The 18,799-nt window shown below is 55.5% G+C and overlaps 1 protein-coding gene across 4 annotated transcripts in view; it reads right to left on the bottom strand.

The window, feature by feature from the left end:
- Window positions 1-18,799, bottom strand: part of SAMD11 (sterile alpha motif domain containing 11) — an 86,969-nt gene that overhangs the window by 19,814 nt on the left and 48,356 nt on the right. For all 4 annotated transcript variants that reach the window (XM_088178927.1, XM_088178928.1, XM_088178930.1 and 1 more), the window contains exons 6-8: window positions 13,304-13,396; window positions 5,698-5,868; window positions 988-1,135 (exon numbers count right to left, since the gene is read on the bottom strand). In XM_088178927.1, coding sequence (XP_088035053.1) covers window positions 988-1,135; window positions 5,698-5,868; window positions 13,304-13,396 — 412 coding nt within the window. The remainder of the gene's footprint in view (window positions 1-987; window positions 1,136-5,697; window positions 5,869-13,303; window positions 13,397-18,799) is intronic.

The following is an 18,799-nucleotide window of genomic DNA, read 5'->3' as shown; positions in this document are numbered from 1 at the left end:
AAGTACACGCTGTGGGAGAGAGGCTTGCAGGGCTGCCCGGCCCCTCCACAGTGCACCGGGAGAGCAGGAAAACCAGACGGGATCTCAAGGCTCTAAATGGGGGAAAAACTCTGGACTCAGCACATCCACACCCACTACAGAGCTGCTCTGCCCCCAGCCTGAAAAAGCCAAGGGAAGTGTAAATACCAGAGCTTTCCACTGCTCATCCAAAGGCTTTGCATCCCCCTCCTGTCCCCTCCATCCCTGTCAGCAACGCACACAGCTTTAATTTAATTTCCCTCTGAAGTTCTTGATTGCAGAGGGAATGGCTCGTGGCACAGAGCAAGATAAATGAGCTCGAATTTCCTGGGGGTGGGGGGATATCAGTTTTCCAGCACTCCTAGCAGTGGGAGAGGCAAGCTCTGGCTCTTTTCCTTAACAAAGAAAACTTCTTCTCTTTCTGCTCCATCTCAGAGCGTTTCTTCTCTCTCGTTATCTGGGGATGCCACGGAATGCGAACCGAAGCACCTTAACCTGCTCTGTGCCCAAGAACAGGTGAGAGGGGCATCTCTAACACAGGATTTGGGATCGTTCCAGCCTGGCAGTCGCTCCCCTGGATGTGGAAGGAGATCAGCACAGGCACAGGTTCCCCCCCCCTTTCCATAGAGACACCCCAGGGTGCGGCAGGAGCATCCCCAGCACCTGCACAGCCCCCAGAGGAGACGATCACACCTTGGCCAGGTAAATCAGCTCTGCCCAGCCGCGGGCACGGCTGCCCTCTCCCATGGAATTTACACAAACCTAAAGGTTGGAAAAGCTCTCTAAAATCACCGAGTGCACCGAGTGCCGTGGTCACCACCAAACCACGGTCCCCGGCGCCACATCCGCGCACTTTTCCAACACTTCCACGGGACGGTGACTCCCCCATCGCCCTGAGCAGCCCACCCCAGCACCGAGCCAGCCTCTCCCCGCTCCCACGCCCCCAGCCCGGCCCCCAGGGTGCGGTACCTGTCGGGGAAGTGGCTGTCCCTGTGCTGGGGCAGGCCCTGCTTCCTGCGCTGGCTGGATGAGTTGCTGGCCGAGGGGATGTGCGCTTCCATCGCGCCCGGGGTCCGCGCCGCCGCCGCCGCCACCTCCTGCCGTGCCCGGAGCAGATCTGGGGACAGCGGAGGGCACGGAGCCATCAGCGATGGAGGAGCCGCTGCTGCCCCGCACCGACCACGCCACCCCTCAGAGCTGGACGGACAGACAGACACATAGATACACCCGGACAGACACACGGACAGACACACAGACAGCCGGACAGACAGACAGATACACCCGGACAGACAAACAGATACACCCGGATACGCAGACAGAGCCGGACACCCGGACAGACACACAGATACACGCGGACAGACAAGACAGACCCCTGAACAGACAGACAGACACACCGGGACAGACACACCGGGACACACACACAGAGGCACCGCCGCTCCGGGGCCGCTCGCAGCTCCCCGCGGGCGACAAGCGCTGCCCCGGGGCTGCTCCCGGCCGTGCCCGCAGCCCCCGGGCGACAGCGGCTCCTTTGTCCCCCCCTCCCCCGGCCACCCCCGCGGCCACCCCGCGGCCAGGGGCGGCTCTCGGGCGCCGGGGCGGCGGCGGAGCCCGGCGGGGAGCGGCGGCCCCGGCGCTCACCCGGCCCGAGCGGCTCCGGGCGCGATCCGCCCCCGCCGCCCTGGGAGTTTGGCAGCGGAGGAAATTGTGCAACTACGGCAGGGGGGTGGATTTGCTGTTTAATTGCCTTCCTGCCGGAGGGAGGGAGGGAAGGAGGGGAGGGAAGGAGCGGGGAAAAAGGGAGGGAAAGGATGGATGGATGGATGGATGGATGGATGGATGGATGGATGGATGGATGGATGGATGGATGGATACGAGGGGAGCAGGAGGACAGGGAGGCATTCCCCAAACTCCCTCTCCCGGTCGGTGCCGAGCGGAGCTGCGCTGGCACCTGCCCCGCTCTGGCCGTGTCCCCTCCGCCCCCGCCGGGGCTATCGGGGCTCGGCAGGGCCGGACCTGCCTGGCACAGCAAGGACAGGGTCCCGGAGCAGCTGAGGATGGGGACAGGAGGGGACCCTGCTCCCAGCCCCCAGCACAGCCTGGACACTGCTGAGGGTCAGAGGGAAGCGCTCCCCTCGATCAGCCTGAACCGCCCTGGCACCGCGGCACAACCTGGCACCTGTGACAGCCACCTGTGTCACCTGTGCAGTGCCACCTGTGCACCTGCACAGCCCCTTCAGGGCTCAGTGCAGCCAGGCTGCCCTCACAGAGCCTGGGATGCCCAGGTAAGGCCGGGAGCACCTCAAGCCAAGGAGCCCCGAGGAGGCACAGGTGATGCAGCTACAGCCCAGGTGCCACTGCCATGGCCTCAGGGAGCAACAGGTGACATGGACACCTGTGCCAGGCAGGCTGGGGCTTCCCCAGGGGCTGCTCTCTCCCAGTTTAGCATCTGGAGTGTCTCAGTCCCGGTAAAGGTGTGAAATCCCCCTGCACACAGCTCACATCTCACCCCAGAGCCTCTGCTGCCCTGCACAGGAAACATCCCCGCAGAGGAAACCTCCCTGACAGCATCACCCGGCCAAAGGAAACCCAAACACAGCTGGGGAGAGCAGCAGGGGCAGATTCACCTCCCTGAGCACACCCTGGGCAGCATCACCTCCAACACCGACCCTGCAGAGCCCTCAGAGCCAGCGGCACATCCAGCTCTTCCCACAGCGCTGCAGGAGCATCCCTGCTAATGCCACACACTCCCCATCTCCGTGCATTCCTTTTCCCCCTCACTTCTGGAAATCCCAGCCACCCCTCCTGGCACCAAGATGTGCCCAGCCCAGCCTGAGCTCCATCAGTCATCAAATATTTTGGGGATGCTCAGGGTTGGAGCCCTGTGCCGGGGTGAGAACATTCCCACAGCTGCTATTCCTGCAGGAATATTCCTGCTATTCCTGGGGACAGCAGCGCCCGAATTTCTGGCCACGTTCCTGCCCCTGTCCCCCAGCCCAGGGGACAAACACTAAAACGACAATTCCGAACTGCACAAGCACGTCGGGAACAGCCAAACACCATCAGATCACAGAAAAAAAAAAAAAAAAGCCTGGAGAATTCTCCGAGCCAGGGAGACCGTGCAAACCTTGCAATGTTTATAAATTAATTATCTTGAAAAACCCAGGTCACTCCTGATTGCCACGGCGGCTGTAATTTAGAAGGCTGGCGTGCAGCCAGCTCCAGGAGCCGCATCGATCCTGAGTGACCGCAACAACCCCCGCACACACCCCTGCCCCTCCTCCCCTCCCCTGCCCCCTCCCCGCTGCCCAGACCCCCCCCAGGATCTGTTATTTACAATCCCGCACTCTGACAGTTGGGAAATCACATTGATTGACAGCGGGACGCTGGCGGATGGAGGTTCCAGGCACGGAGACAGACTGAATTCAGAATGTGGGATGAATGCCACTGGGAGAACGGGGGCGGAGGAGAGAGAGAGGGGAAAGGGAGGGGGACGGGGGGGGGGCTAAAAAGCAATTAAAAAAAAAAAAAGATTTCTAAATTATTAACATTTTTTAAATTATTAATGTTATTGGTGCCTCCATGTGAGCCCGCAGATAAACTGCGCTTTGTACCGGCACTAATAATTTATAGCCCAAGCAGAGCCCCGTGGTGTGGAGACAATCCAAAAATACACCAAGTTTTGTCTTGTCACTGTTCCCTGAGCGAGTCTGGCTGTGCAGGCTCCTCGTCCCCCCCGCCCACCCCAAAACTCCAGCGTGACCCCCCCCAATAAATGCTGATGAGACAATTAAATAATCATCACCACAAAACCACGCCAGGCTCTCAAGGTAATGAGTTCTTCTCGTTATCTGGGGGCAATGGGGTGACACCAGCACACCCTGGTGGGGTGGACACGTCCCTGTGCCCAGCAGCCACCCAGGGCCAGCCCTGGCACATCCCCACACTCTGTGCCCAAGCCCTGCCAGGCACGGCTGAACATTCAGCACATCCCAGTGCCACCCTTTTGTCCCTCCCTGTGGCACCCGGCCGTGCCCCTCTGAGCTTGCAGGGGCTCTGCAATGCCTGGCACAGCCCAGCACCAGCTCCCCACGGGGGTCCGGGGCAGGTTTGTGCTGATAAGCAAATCCTTCCTCCACAGCAATCGCCTTCCTGCCCCCAGAGAAGCCAATCAAATCAAACAGAGTGGAAAAGAAGACAGCCTCTTCATTAACCTAACAAGGAGCCCTGGGGATTTACACTCCAGACCAGAGATTCTCCTGCAGCTCTGGCTCTGCTGAGGCTGCTGGGGCTCAGCCAGGCAGGGACGTGCCAGCCCTGCACACCTCGGGCACAGGGACAGAGCCTGGCACGGCTCTGCCCTTCAGCAGCGTCACCTCTGCCACGTACCTGCCTGGCCTGAGTTACCTCCGTCCCCTGACAGGGCTCAGGACACTCCTCGGGGCCAAACTGGGCAGTGCCAGCAGGTTCTGCCCACCCCAGGGCACGGATGGAGCTGGGCAGGGATGGTCGTGATGCTGCAACCGCCTGGTGCCCCCTTTAGGCACAGCCCAGGTCGTGTTGGATCCCAGCTCCCTCCAAAATCTCGGGAAAAGCTTCCAGCAAGCCCTCAGTGCGTGTGGGATCAGCGCTGCAGGACCCCCAGATCCTGCTCCAGCCTCAGGAGGGGACACCAACATCGTCACCAATCCCATCCCGAAACGCCAGGGGTGCCTGGCACTACCAACATCTCACCCACCCCCTCTGCTCCACAGCACAAATCTCTCGCTCCACAGATTCCAAATTTTCAGACACAAAACTCTTGAAACCCCGGGGGGAGAAGGACCCCCCCCTCACCTCCCCTGCAGGACCCAGAGCTTTGCTGCTGCTGCTGCTCCATCCCAGTCTGGAAAGGAACATCCCCGTGGATGGTTCCAGAAGGAATCAGCCAAGGGGAGACTCCCCCTCAAAGATGGAGAAAGGCTCTGCAGGACCCCCTTCAGCGTGGCCAGGGCAGGACAAACACCCAGCACTGCAGCCCACCCACCCCTGAGTGCACACAGGGCTTGGGGACACTCCCAGATTTATCCCAAATGAGTGTGGGGCTTGAGAACATCTCCCAAACCCATCCCAAATGAGCTCAAGGTTCGGGGACGTCTTCCAAACCCATCCCAAATGAGCCCAGAGCTTGGGAACATCTCCTAAATGAGTCCAAGGCTGGGGGACACATCCCAGCCTCATCCCAAATGAGTCCAGAGCTCAGGAACATCCCCCAAAGTCATCCCAAAGGAGCCCAGAGCTTGAGAACATCTCCTAAATCCATCCCAAATGAGTCCAGGGCTCAGGGACATCTCCCCAAACCCATCCCAAATGAGTCCAGGGCTCAGGGACATCTCCCCAAACCCATCCCAAATGAGTCCAGGGCTCAGGGACATCTCCCCAAACCCATCCCAAATGAGTCCAGGGCTCAGGGACACCTCCCAACCTCATTCCAAATGAGTCCAGAACTCGGAGACATCTCCCAAACCCATCCCAAATGAGCCCAGAACTCGGAGACATCCCCCAGACCCATCCCAAATGAGCCCAGGGCTCAGGGACATCCCCCAGACCCATCCCCAAACGAGCGCAGGGCTCGGGGGCGAGTCCCAGCTGACCCCCGCCGTGGCAGCAGAGCCGGTTGCCCCCCGTGCCAGGCGTACCCACCTCCGTGGCTGGGCACTGCCATGCTGTTGGCCAGCTGGTAGAGGCGCTGCTGCTGCTGCTGCTGCTCCTCGAAGGAGCCGTGCTCGTTCAGGGCTGACATCATGCGCCTGTAGTGCTCCTCCGGGGTCATCTGCGCCACCGCCTCCTCCAGCACCGGCGTCTGACACGTCTCTGCGGAGAACACGAGCTTGTTCTTTTTTGTTTTCCCCTCTCTCACGGGGAACTACAGCGAGGAGTCGCATAAAGGCAGGGATATGGCAGAAAGAGAGAGAGGAAAGGGGGTGAAGGGACATCGGCGCTCTCTGTTGTCCCCACGGGGTTTGATGGGCCAAGATGTGCCACCAAATGTTGGCCAGGCTATCCGAAACCTTCTAAATCTCCAAATTTGCACGCAGCGAAGTCCACAGCACCCAAAAAACGTCACCGATTTTTTTTCCTTCCCCCTAGAGCACCAAGCTCTGCAAAAAATCAGCAGCAAGCCCTGTACCCTCAAAGGGGACAGGGAGGATGGGAGAGCTCATGGAATTCTCAGCCCTTCACCTTCGGGATGGGAGTTCTGTGCTCAGCTCGTACCTGACCAGACAGGAACCTCCTTCCCCACCTTTCCGAGCACTCAGAGGACGGCAGGAAGTGAGAGATGCTCCAGCACCCAGGGGACAGTGGTGACACCCAGGGGACAGGGCTGAACCCACCCAAGGGACAATGCTGACACCCAGGGGACAGTGGTGACACCCAAGGGACAGGGCTGAACCCACCCAGGGGACAATGCTGACACCCAGGGGACAGTGCTGAGCCCATCTAAGGGACAGTGGTGACACACATCCAGGGGACAGTGCTGACACCAACCAGGGGACATCAGCACACCCAGGGGACAGTGCTGAACTCACCCAGGGGACATCAGCACACCCAAGGGACAGTGCTGAACTCACCCAGGGGACATCAGCACACCCAAGGGACAGTGCTGACTGGCACCCACCTGCCCAGCCCTCACAGGGACACCTCCGAGCAGGTTCTTTGCCATCTGTGCCCCTGCCCAAGCCCCCTGAGTCCCCCCTGCTGTCCCCTCCTCCCTGTTCCCGGATCGAGGTCCTGCCTGCTCCGGGGGCAGGAGGGATCCCAGCCTGGCAGCCGGCGACAGAAAACCGCAGGGGTTTTGTGTTTACTGTAAGCACAGCTCTCAGTAATTACTGCTCTCCGCCTTGGCTGCTCCAGCACTGCTTTATCTTGGATCTTTCCCACAGGCAAAGCCTTTTCATTACTCGGAGAGGAACTCCCAGGCACAACGTGGGCAGGCTCAGGGGAGGGGGGGCGGCAGGCACGGGACCACCGTGGTGACAGGACCACCCTCCTGTGAGCGCCCCAGGTCCCTGCTGCTCCTTCAGCCTCCTCCTCCTCCTCCTCCTGCTGCTGGCCTGGCACAGCCCCTGGGGCAGCAGGGCTGGCCCCAAAGCCGGGGGGTGGCACTGGGCACACACACGGGCACTGGGAGCGGCTGTGGGGCTGTGGCACAGGGGGGAGGAGGGTCCCATCAGCGAAGGTGAGCGTGGGGCAGGCACGGACAGCCCCACGGACACGGGGGCTGTGCCATGAGGCAGCTCCGGGACTCTGCTGCCTTTGTCCCACACCCAAGCCACGGCTCAGCCCAGCACTCGGGGATTTGGGGGTGCAACTTTCACTGAAAGTTACTGAAACCACCCCCTCCCCAAAATACAGGCGGGAAACATCATCATCATCATCATCTCATCATCATCATCATCCTCCTCATCTCATCATCCTCCTCATCATCATCATCATCCTCATCTCATCATCATCATCCTCATCTCATCATCATCATCCTCATCATCATCATCATCCTCCTCATCATCCCAATAATAATAAAAAAAAAATAATAATAAAATGTAACATAAATAACAATGAATAACGAGTAACGATAATAACAACAATAATGATAGTAATTGCAGTAATCATGATAATTAATAGTCATAATAATGATGGTAATAATAGTAATAATAATGATGATGATCATCATAATAGAGGCTGAGCTGCACGTTTCAACACCAAAGGCTTGCACGCCGGGCTCCCAAGTGCCAAAGGGAAATGATTTTGGCTCAGCTCAGCCCTCAGGGCTGTCCCTGCAGCTCCGCGTGCCCCAGTGACACAAATCTGCACCCTCTGCCTGCCCGAGCACACCCCAGCATCGGGAGCTGCGTTCCCACGCTGCCCTGGGTCCCCCATCCCCAAATCCCCGAGCCCAAAGGCAGGGGCTGCTCCCTCAATCCCACCTCAAACCTGCAGGACACCCATGCAAGCAACAGGGGACGGAGGAGAGGCCACAATCCCCTTCCAGGTTTCTTTCCCACCAGGATTCCCTCCTCCTCCTCCTCCTCCTCTGCTCCTGCCACCTCCCCCAGGGATGCAGCAGCTCACGGTTTCAGTTCCCTCCTGATGCTCTTACCCAAAGGTCTAAGGAGCAAAGCCACAGACCTGATTTAGAAAAACACCGATTTTTTTTTTTTTTTTCCCCCCCACAGCTGTGTCATTAGAGCAAAAAAAAAGGGAGGGGGGGAGGGGATTTAATAACACTTAATTACCATAAACTCTATCGGATCAGCCGCAGAGCAGATTTCAGGTGCAAGGAGGGGAGGGAGGATGGGGGTGGCGAGGGGAGCCTAAGAGGAAGGAGGAATCCAGGGAAAGGCTGGATTTCCATGCTTAAAACTTGGAAGATTTCACATGACTCAGCCAGCAGTAATTCCAGCTTTGCTGGAGCTTTGCTGTCTGCTTTTGTCATTACCAGGGGTAATGCGGGAGACTGATCTCGCCAAATCTCCTGCAGCCGCCAGGTGTGAAATGGACTCTGGCACAGCCCTGGGGAGGGCAGAGCCAAGCCTGGCATCTGCTGGGCCCTCTGCAGGGTCAGCACACCCCCCTGAGTACCCAACACATCCCCTGAGCACCCAGCACATCCCCTGAGCACCCAGCACACCCCTCTGAGCACCCAGCACACCCCTCTGAGCACCCCCTGAGCACCCAGCACACCCCCCTGAGTACCCCCTGAGCACCCAGCACACCCCCCTGAGCACCCAGCACATCCCCTGAGCACCCCCTGAGCACCCAGCACACCCCCCTGAGTACCCAACACATCCCCTGAGCACCCCCTGAGCACCCAGCACACCCCCCTGAGCACCCCCTGAACATCCAGCACATCCCCCTGAGCACCCAACACATCTCCCTGAGCACCCCGAACACCCAGCACACCCCCCTGAGCACCCAGCACACCCCCCTGAGCACCCCCTGAGCACCCAGCACACCCCTCTGAGCACCCAGCACAGCTCTCCCATCTCCCATCCCTCTCCCAGCCTCTGTCACAGCAGAGTTCTGCAGGTTCTGCACAGAGCCAAGGACGTTTCACTGCTCGTGGCCTCTCCACGACATTTCCTCTCATCATCATCATCATCATCATCATCATCCTCCTCCTCCTCCTCCCCAGGCAATCCCAGAGCAGACAGGAGCACCCAGCCTGTCCATCCTCCCCTCGTGTCCAACAGCAAACCCATGACAGCCCAAGGTTCCCTTTTTTCAGCCCCAGTCTGAGCTTAAGGACCTGCAGCAAACCCCAAACCCCAAACCCCAGACCCCAGACCAGGCCTTGGGCAGCAGCTTTTGGGGTTTTTCTGCTCTGTGCCCGCTCCCCCCAACCCAAGCATGAACCCAGCACCACTGACCCCCATCCACATCCCCAGGTGACCTGAACCCCTCCAGGGCTGGTGACTGCCCCGGGCAGCCTCTTCCAAAGCTTCCCCTCAAGAAATTTTCCCTAATATTGAACCCAAACCTCCCCTGGCACAACCTGAGGCCGTTTCTTACAGTGGCTTTGGGGGGCAGTGATGCTGTCAGCAACAACGGGGCCAAAACCTCATTTCTTCCCTTGGCCTAAGTGGAAATCTGCCAAAGCCAGCAGCACATGGACATCCCCCAGAGGAAGGGACAGACAGACAGACAGAGGCTGGGTCTGAATTGCTGCATTCAGCTCCAGCTCGGGGCTCCTCCAGAGACACAGCGAGGTTTTGGTTGGGTTTAAAAGGTTCACGGGAAGGAGGAGGCAGCAGGAGCAGCCTGTGAGCTCATCCCCAGCCCAGGGATCATTCCCTACGTGTGTTTTCCAGCGCTCCATCCAGCCTTTCCAATCTCCCCGGGGCTCCCAGCACACCGATCTGTCAGCTGCTCTCCCCGATTTTCCCTTTCCACGTCCCACACCCCAGGGCAGTGGGGAAGGAGCTCTCCAGGCAGGCAGGACTGAGCCTTTCCCCAGGGAATTCCCTCCCCGTGCCCAGCCCTGGCTCCAGGACGCTGCCCCTGCCCAGGAACGTTCTGCTCTGTTGGGACAGCCCCGTTTCCTCCCAGGCAGGGCTCGATTTTGGTCTGCTCTGGGCAGGGGGCAGCGAGGGGAGGAGGCTGCATCCCCCTGCGAGGTTTTCCAGCCCTACAGGTGTTTTTTCACTCAGCCAGGGAGCGGCAGAGATTTCCTTGGCTGCCTCTGCTCCCCTCGCATCGTCAGGAGCGGCCACGGCAGCGGCAGCGCAGCCAGGGGGTCACTGCTCCCCTTCCCAAAAATCCCCTTCCCAAAAATCCCCTCTCCCATCCCAAAAGTTCTTCCAGGGCCAGCCCAGCTGTGCCCCAGCCAGAGCTGCACCCAGGGCCAGTTTGGGATGGAGAGGGGCAGATCCTGGCAGGGATGTTTGGGATGGAGAGGGGCAGATCCTGGCAGGATCAGTTTGGGATGGAGAGGGGCAGATCCTGGCAGGGATGTTTGGGATGGAGAGGGGCAGATCCTGGCAGGATCAGTTTGGGATGGAGAGGGGCAGATCCTGGCAGGATCAGTTTGGGATGGAGAGGGGCAGATCCTGGCAGGATCAGTTTGGGATGGAGAGGAGCAGATCCTGCCTGGATCAGTTTGGGATGGAGAGGGGCAGATCCTGGCAGGATCAGTTTGGGATGGAGAGGGGCAGATCCTGGCAGGATCAGTTTGGGATGGAGAGGAGCAGATCCTGCCTGGATCAGTTTGGGATGGAGAGGGGCAGATCCTGGCAGGGATGTTTGGGATGGAGAGGAGCAGATCCTGCCTGGATCAGTTTGGGATGGAGAGGCTGCAGCCCATCACCACCCCAGGGCTGCAGGAGGTGCAGCAGCAGCACGAGGCTGCAGGAAAAGGGATCCCAGGAGATGCTGCAGCCCCAGCAGGACACGTGGGGCTGGTGGGATCCTGAATTCCAGCCAGTCCTTGCTTCCCTTCCCACTCCCAAATCCCCCAAGTGCACTCTGGGTCCCAAAAATCCAACCCCCCCCCACTGCCCAGCAGTTCCCAAATCCCAGGTGAGTATCCCCGAGGGCCCATCCCACCTGGGAGTGCTTTTCCACCGAGGTGGATCCAGAGCTGGGCACACAGGATTGTGTTTTCCCCCCTGGCATCACAGGGATGCTGCTGGAGCCACAGCAGGGTGGCAGCTCCCAGCTCTGTCCCTGCTGGGGGTCAGGACACAAACCTTGGGGGTGGCCCCTGCTGTCACCCCTTTCTCCCACCAGGAATCAGCCCCAAAGCACAGAAAGCTCAGCCAATGTTTCCCATTCCAATGGAATTCCAGCCTGGGCTGAAACTCCTGCACAGCTCTGGGGGGGCCACAGGGGCTCCCCAAGGATTCAACAAAAAAAAAAACCAAGCAGTGGGAGATGAGCAAAAGGCTCAGCTCCGAATTTCCATCCTGTCTCTCCTCAAAGTGGGAGGAGAAAATAAAACTTTGCTCCATTCAGGCCTTCCCGGGAACCCCTCTGTTAAAAATGTGAAACTTTGGGAGTCGAGGAGCAGGATTTAGATCCTGAACGATTCCTGCAAAGCCAAGGGCTCCTCACCCTGCCCTCAGCCCAAAAAAAGGTGGGAAGGGCAAAGGAAAACAAGGAGATCACTTGACCCTGATGCTTCCATGCCAAAAACATCCACCTGTGCCAGCTCAGGGTGAATCCAAAGGCAATCCCTTGGTTTCAGGTGGCTTGGGTAAAGTTCAGCCCATTCCCAGGCAAGTTCTGCTCCCTGGACTCAGCTCCAAAGCAGAAGGTTGGAATTATGAGGGGCACAACCTCAGCAGGGACAGCAAAATAAATATAAACTATAAAAAATAAAATATAAAATATAATATAAAAAGTATAAATAAAATATAAAAAATATAAAATATAAAAAATATAAAATATAAAATATAAGAGATAAAAAATAAAAAATAAAATATAAAACACGTCCCAGGAGCCTCACATCTGATGGAACAAATCTGTTTATGGACCTGTGGAAGCATCACCTGGAACTCACCTGCACAGCCACCAGAAACACTTCAGGGATAACAGGAACGGAGCAGATAGGGGGGAAAAAAAAAAAAATCAAGGAAAATATGAAGAGGAGCAGTTTAAAGGGTTCCCAGTAAAATCTGAGGAGCTGCTGCTGCTCGAGGAGAGTTAACAGGCAGGAGAGGGTCACATCAGAGACAGGATTTGATATTTTCTACACTGACAGGATTTGATCTTTTCTACCAGCACTCGGCATCCTCTCAGAGGATTCTGCCTTCAGATGAGCATTTGGGCACCGGGAGGGCAGGGAAAGGAAGATTCTGTGAAATCAGGATGCAGGACAGGTCCCCACAAGGATCTTTAGCAGAATATCAAGAACGTGCTCTGGGAAAGCTTCAGGACAAAGTGCAGGAATTGTCCCCTGAAATTCCCTGCTTTGGGAATCCAGCCCTGGGCTCCAAAGCAGGAGCAGGTTTTAGGGATGGAGCTGGGGATTGCTGACAGCTAATTAATGTGATTTTAACAACAAAGCCTTGGAGGAACCGGCCTGCAAAACCTCATTTACTCAACCTGGAGACAAACTCGTTAACTGCAGGCTCCAGTACCCGTCCCACTCTGGCAGTCGTAAAGAAAAGTTTAAAAATCGCGTTTTATAGGAAAAGAACCGGGAGGCAAATCAAGAGATTTAAAAAAAAAAAAAAAAAAAATAAAAATAAATAAATAAACCAACAGACCAAACCCTAAATAGAGAAACCTTCTGCAGATTCCATCTCTATAGGAACGGTGCCATAAATGCATAAGAGAAAACTCAGCAGCCCCATTCTCCCTGACAGGCTCCTTTTTTTTTTTTTTTTTTTTTTCTCTTTTTTTTTTTTTCCCTTTAAAGGAGCAGATGCCAGCACGATAAACCCGCGTGTACCTTTCACATCAACCATGCAATCAAGACATTCCTCCTGGAACAAAAAAAAAAAAAAAAAAAAAAAAAAAAGTAGCAACACCCCCAAAATCCACCTCCAAGGCTGCAGCCTGCTTTTTTTTTTTTTTTTTTTAAATCATGGAGCAATTACTGTAATTAAGAGGCAATCCCTCCGAGGAGATAAAGGCAAAAAAAAAAAAAAAAAAAGAAAAAGCAGAGCCCTGGTGGCCTCCTGGTGCACCCCCAGTGGCAGACACAGCTCCCACCCCACTGCCCTCCCTCCTTAATTTCAATTAAGTTCGGGGGAAGGAGAAGAAAAGGGGGAAGGGGATGGATGGGGGAGGGAGAAGCAGCACTTACCCTTTGGGGACTCACTCCTGGCTTTCTTGCTCTCCAAAGGACACTCACTGCTGCTGTTGGGTGAACATACCCTTCTCTTGCCTAAAATTTCATCTGGGGGGGGGGAGAGATGAGAGAGCTGAGTGTCAGAGAGAGAGCTGAGAGACACTTTGGTATTTTGCTGCTCTCACACACACACACACTGATATTACAGGCAGAGAGAGAGGAAAAAAAAAAAAAAAAAATGAAAGTAAGAAAAATCATCATCTTGAGAGCCTTGATCTGCTTTCCTAATCACGCAGCCCAAAAGCACATAATGACTATTCATACACTGATCAATGCAACGTTTTCCAGCCATAAATTCTGAATCCAGTTGATTTTCCTTACTGAGTTTCATCATTTGCTCTGGTGCCTTTTGTCCCCCCGGTGTTTCCACTCCTTTCATGCCCTGATGCAAAGCAACTGGGGGGGGAGAGGAAGGGGAGGGAAAAAAAAAAAAAAAAAAAAAAACAACACAGGAAAAAAAAAAGCAAAAAAAAAAAAAGCACAACAGATCTCTGAATCTTCCTACCACAGTATCTCTCTCTCTCTCTCTCTGTCTCAGTCTCTCCCCCTCCTTTCCCCCTCCTCCTTCAAAACCTCAAGGTCCTCAGCAATCTTCCCCCTCTGGATTGCACGGAAACACTCAGCGCCTTTTTTGCATTACTGCAGCCCCTCCGAAGCAACAGCGAATCTCTGAGACACAATTACAGCGTCCCCGAGCAGATCTCGGATCAATATCCTCCCCCTTAATAACGCTGGGGAAACTGAAAGCATGATGGTGCAGATGGGCAGGAAGGAAGAGCCTGTTTGTCACTGCGAGCATCGCATTCTCATCTATCAAGGGCTCGTTAAAGATGCAGCATCTTGAAAGAGAGAGAAAATAATTAAAAAAAAAAAAATAAAAAAATCCGGGAAGGAAAAAAAAAATCCGGAAAAAAAAAAAATCCGGAAAAAAAAAATCCGGAAAAAAAAACCCGGAAACAAAAAAATCCGAAAAAAAAAAATATCCGGAAAAAAAAAATAAACAAAACAAAAAACCAAGCAGCACGTTGGAGTGAGAATGGATTGGATTGTGCCTGTGAGCCCAAACACAGCCAGGCTGCTGCAGTGTGGGGGTGAGGGAAGGTGACAACATCACCATCATCATCATCACCATCATCACCATCATCATCACCATCACCATGGCTGCTCCAGGGCACATTTCCAGCCCTCAGGATCGCTCCCCATCCCTGGGGATGCAGAGGAGCAGCCCAAGCTGCTGGGATTGATTTATCATTGATTGATTGATTGATTTCTCAGCGATCAGAGCAGCCCCAGCAGGTGCCACTTCAAGGATTTTTCAGGAGCCTTCCCAAAATTCAGCCTGGCACCACCCTGGCACCAAATCCCTCCACAAAAACTGCCACTGGGGCGCGGGGGCTGGGCTTTGCACTATTTATTAATGGTTTGTTATTAATTTTATTTGGTTTTCTTTCCATTAGAAAAGGTGATCGAGACGGTTGTTGGTGTTTGGACTTGGATGTTTATTATATTTTATTAAAGAATTACAGAAGGTATGACAGCACGTTGAGTTCTCTGCTAGAAGTAGGGGAAAATGGCTTTAGTTGAGTTTGTTTTATGGCTTTTTAAAGCTAAACAAACTAACAGAAGTTTAACACTTATACTATTTGGTTTTTTGACTTAATAATAAATTCTTAGACTTAGATTCTTAATAGATTCTTACGAGTTTTAGACAAGAGATCCAGCCTCAGTTTCCCTTTTCCAGCCTGTCCATGGAGGGAATTTCCTCACTCCTGCCTCAGTTTCCCTTTTCCAGCCTGTCCCTGGAGGGAATTTCCTCATTCCTGCCTCAGTTTCCCTTTTCCAGCCTGTCCATGGAGGGAATTTCCTCATTCCTGCCTCAGTTTCCCCCTCCATCACTCCCCACAGGTACCCAGCGCCCCCAGCTCCCCTCCCAGCCCTGCTCCATCCTTCACCCTCATTTTCCTGCAAGACTTTCCCCGACACCACCAACCCTCAGTGCTGGAGGGCAGGATTTCATTTCCTGACCCTTTCCCAGGCAGGATTTGTGGCTCTGGAGCCACTCGAGCCCCGGTGCTCCCAGCAGGGCTGGAGCAGAGGAGTCTCCATGGAAAAGAGCTGCTGACAGCAGCACGGGCTCCATGTGACAGCACTTGGAATGCGAGCACTGAACATTCCTGGCTCTCACAGCTCTGCCGAGGCACCTCCAGCTCCCAGCCCTGCTCCTCTCCCACCCCCGGGCCCATCTGCCAGCAGGCACTGCTCGGGGCCCTGCTATTCCCAGATATTCCCAGATATTCCCGAATATTCACAGCCATTCCCAGATATTCATAAGATATTCCCAAATATTCTCAGATATTCAGAGATATTCAGAGACATTCCCAGATATTCACAGATATCCCCAGATACTCCCAGATATTCACAGATTTTCCCTGCTATTCCCAAATATTCACAGCCATTCCCAGATATTCCCAGATACTCCCAGATATTCACAGATTTTCTCTGCTATTCCCAAATAGTCCCAGATATTCACAGCCATTCCCAGATATTCACAGATATTCCCTGCTATTCCCAGTTATTCCCGTCCATTCCCAGTTAATTCCCAGCCATTCCAGTTACTCCCATCCATTCCCAGTTAATTCCCAGTCACTCACAGTTATTCCCAGATATTCCCAGTTATTCGCAGCCAGTCCCAGTTAATTCCCAGCCATTCCCACTCCCACCAGCAGCCCCATCTCCCTCCCAATCCCTGCTCAGGGCAGGACCACACAGGAGCCCTGAGCTGACACCAGTCCCTGCCACCTGTGCCCCCAGGTGAGCCCCCAGGTGAGCCCCCAGGTGTGCCAGGTGGCACTGGGGGACAGAGGGGTCCTGCAGGCCAGAGACCCCACATTTATCCCCTGGGATCCTCCCAGCTTCAACTCATCCCGCAGCACCAAATCCCCCACAAAACCAACCGAGGCTGGATTTGGGCTGCCAGATTTTCCGTGCCATCTCCGAATGAAACATTTCCTCTTTTTTTGTTTCTTTCTGCAGTGAAGGCAGAGCCCTGCAGTGTGGCACAGACGCCTCTGCCCCCAGAAGTGTGGGGACCAAACCAACAAGAGACACAGCAAGGAAAAAAGGGAATAAAGATCAGCACCAAGATCGTCACAAAGCTGGAATCCAACCCCAAATGCACTGAGCCGGGAGCAGAGCAGAGAACTGAACTCTGATTTTCTGATTTCCCAGCTCAGCCTCGTGAGAAGTCAATCTTTGGGCAGGTCCCTCTTTGTTTTAATTACTCAATTAAGTCCCAGCTCCCACCCTGAGCACAGCTCTGAGACCCCCCTGTCCCTTGCCCAGCCCTTCCAGGACCCTGCACTCCCAAACCAGCCCCGGAGCTGCACCCAAACCCCGTGTCCCGAACAGAGCCAGGACCCCGAGGTGGGAGCAGCCAGCAGCATCTCCCCCTGACTTTGCAGCAGCAGCAGCAGCAGCAGCAGCAGCAGCAGCACAACCCGATCTGTTTTGCAAATGAGCTGGCAGAGCAGCTCCTGGATGTCTCAGCAGCCTCGCAGACACGGGCTGGGCACCGAGTGCTGCTCAGCGACCACAAAGCCCCAAAGGCGGATTCTGCTCAGCCCGTGCACCTGCAGAAGGCAAAATTCACCTGGAAGGACAAAGGGGGGGGATGGTTGGGGTTTTGTTTGCCCCCCAACAAATCCCTGCTTTTGCCTCCTCTCCCCTGCCTTCCTACAGAGCTCTGCAGTTAAAAGGAAGCCAAATCAGGGCTGTTTTAATATCACAGCTGAAAATGAACGACATTATCAGAACTGTTGAGTTATGAAGCCAGGCCAGGCAGTAACACGAGGAAAGGGGGGGGCTGGGGGAAGCCCAAAAGTGCAAACTGAGCACCCAGTGCCACCAGTGCAGCACAAAACCCCTGAGCCAGGCCTCTCACCCAGGTCCCCAGACCCCAAATCCCATCCCAGGCTCCTGCTGGCCTGCCAAGGCAGCGCAGGGAGTGACCCAGAGGGAGGATTTGGACACGAGAATCGAAACATTTCCCCCAAAGCTGCAGAAACCAGAGTGGACTATTTTTTTTTTGTTTGTTTTGTTTTCCTCCTCTCTTTGATGGGAGGTCCAGCACTCACCTGCTGTACTCCTGCAGAGGGGCATGGAGCCAGGCTGGGCAGGACAGAGCTGCTGTGCCCTGCTCAGGGATCACCCCAGGCTCTGCAGCAGCAGGAGAAAGGACGTGGGCACACCCCATGGAGCAGCTGGTGTGGCAGCCAGCCTGGGGAGGGTCTTTTGTCTCCTGCCCTGCTCTAATCCTCAGCCTCCCCGCACTCAGCAGAGCTGCCCTGGCTTAAGAGTCATCCTCACCAACACATCTAAGAACCCCAAGCCTCCTGATCAGCTTTCAGGAGACGACTTGGGAGCCTAAGTCTGGGGAGATTAGAAAACATATCCCTAGGCTTCCCCAAAGACAGAGGGGCTTTATCCCACCCTTCACAGGGAATCTGCACCAAGGACACTCCTGGGGAGAGCTGAGCAGGGGGGGTCACCTGGAGAAGGGAAATCAATGAGGGGCTCACAAGGTTTTTGCTGGAGGGGCTACAAAGGGTCCCAGTTTCAGCTGAGGGGCTGCACCAAATTTCCTCTGCACTGTGCTGCTGCTGCAGCAGCACGGGAAGGGATTCAGACCTATCCCACGCTCCCCATCCCAGCTCTGGGGCTGCTCTGAGAGCTGCTTGGACCACCAAGTCCTGAGTAAACAGAGAACGGAGCCAACTTCCACGGGAAACCACCCAGGCTGGGCCAGCCAGACCAGAGCCCCTCTTCCACTCCTTCCCCGTGATCTCCAGAGAGGAAAGAACATCTTCCCTTGCTCTTAACACCAGCCCTGAGGATGAAACCCCCCCCCAGGCCAGTCTGAGATGTCTTGGCAGCATCTCCCCCTTTTCCTTTGGCAGGGACAGCTCCCACCAGCAGCTCCTCCTGTCCCTGTGTCCCCCACAACAGCCTTGGGGACACCCTGGGGACTCCCTTTCCCAGCCAAGGGCTTTTGTGAGGAGCTGCCCTGGCTTGCTGGGGCTCAGCAGGACCAGAGCTGCTCCCAACAAAAGCTGGGAGAGGAGGATCCAGCCACACATCCATCGGCACCAGCCCTGGCCAGCAGGAATCCAGGGAACAAAGGAAGGGGGAAGCACAAGGTCATGGGAATAACGGGCCAGAATTTAACTGAGGGCAACAAGAATGGGGGGGGAAAAAAAAAATTATTGGGGAAGCTGGGGGCAGGGAAGCAGTCAGCTTGTGGGATTTGGGATCCTGGAACAATACCAGAGCTCCAGCAAGGAATGAGGGGACAGGGAACATTGCTGGGTCTCTGCACAGGGAAGGCCAAACCAGCTGCAGAAGAAAGGCAGGAATCCCCTGCCAGCAGGTCAGGAAACGGTGCTGGGACACGGC

The sequence above is a fragment of the Sturnus vulgaris genome, chromosome 25 (genome assembly GCF_052056855.1).
Source record: "Sturnus vulgaris isolate bStuVul1 chromosome 25, bStuVul1.hap1, whole genome shotgun sequence".
Lineage (NCBI taxonomy): Eukaryota > Metazoa > Chordata > Aves > Passeriformes > Sturnidae > Sturnus > Sturnus vulgaris.
The sequence above is the reverse complement of the archived record's forward strand: the minus strand, read 5'-3'. Positions and strand labels throughout refer to the sequence as shown.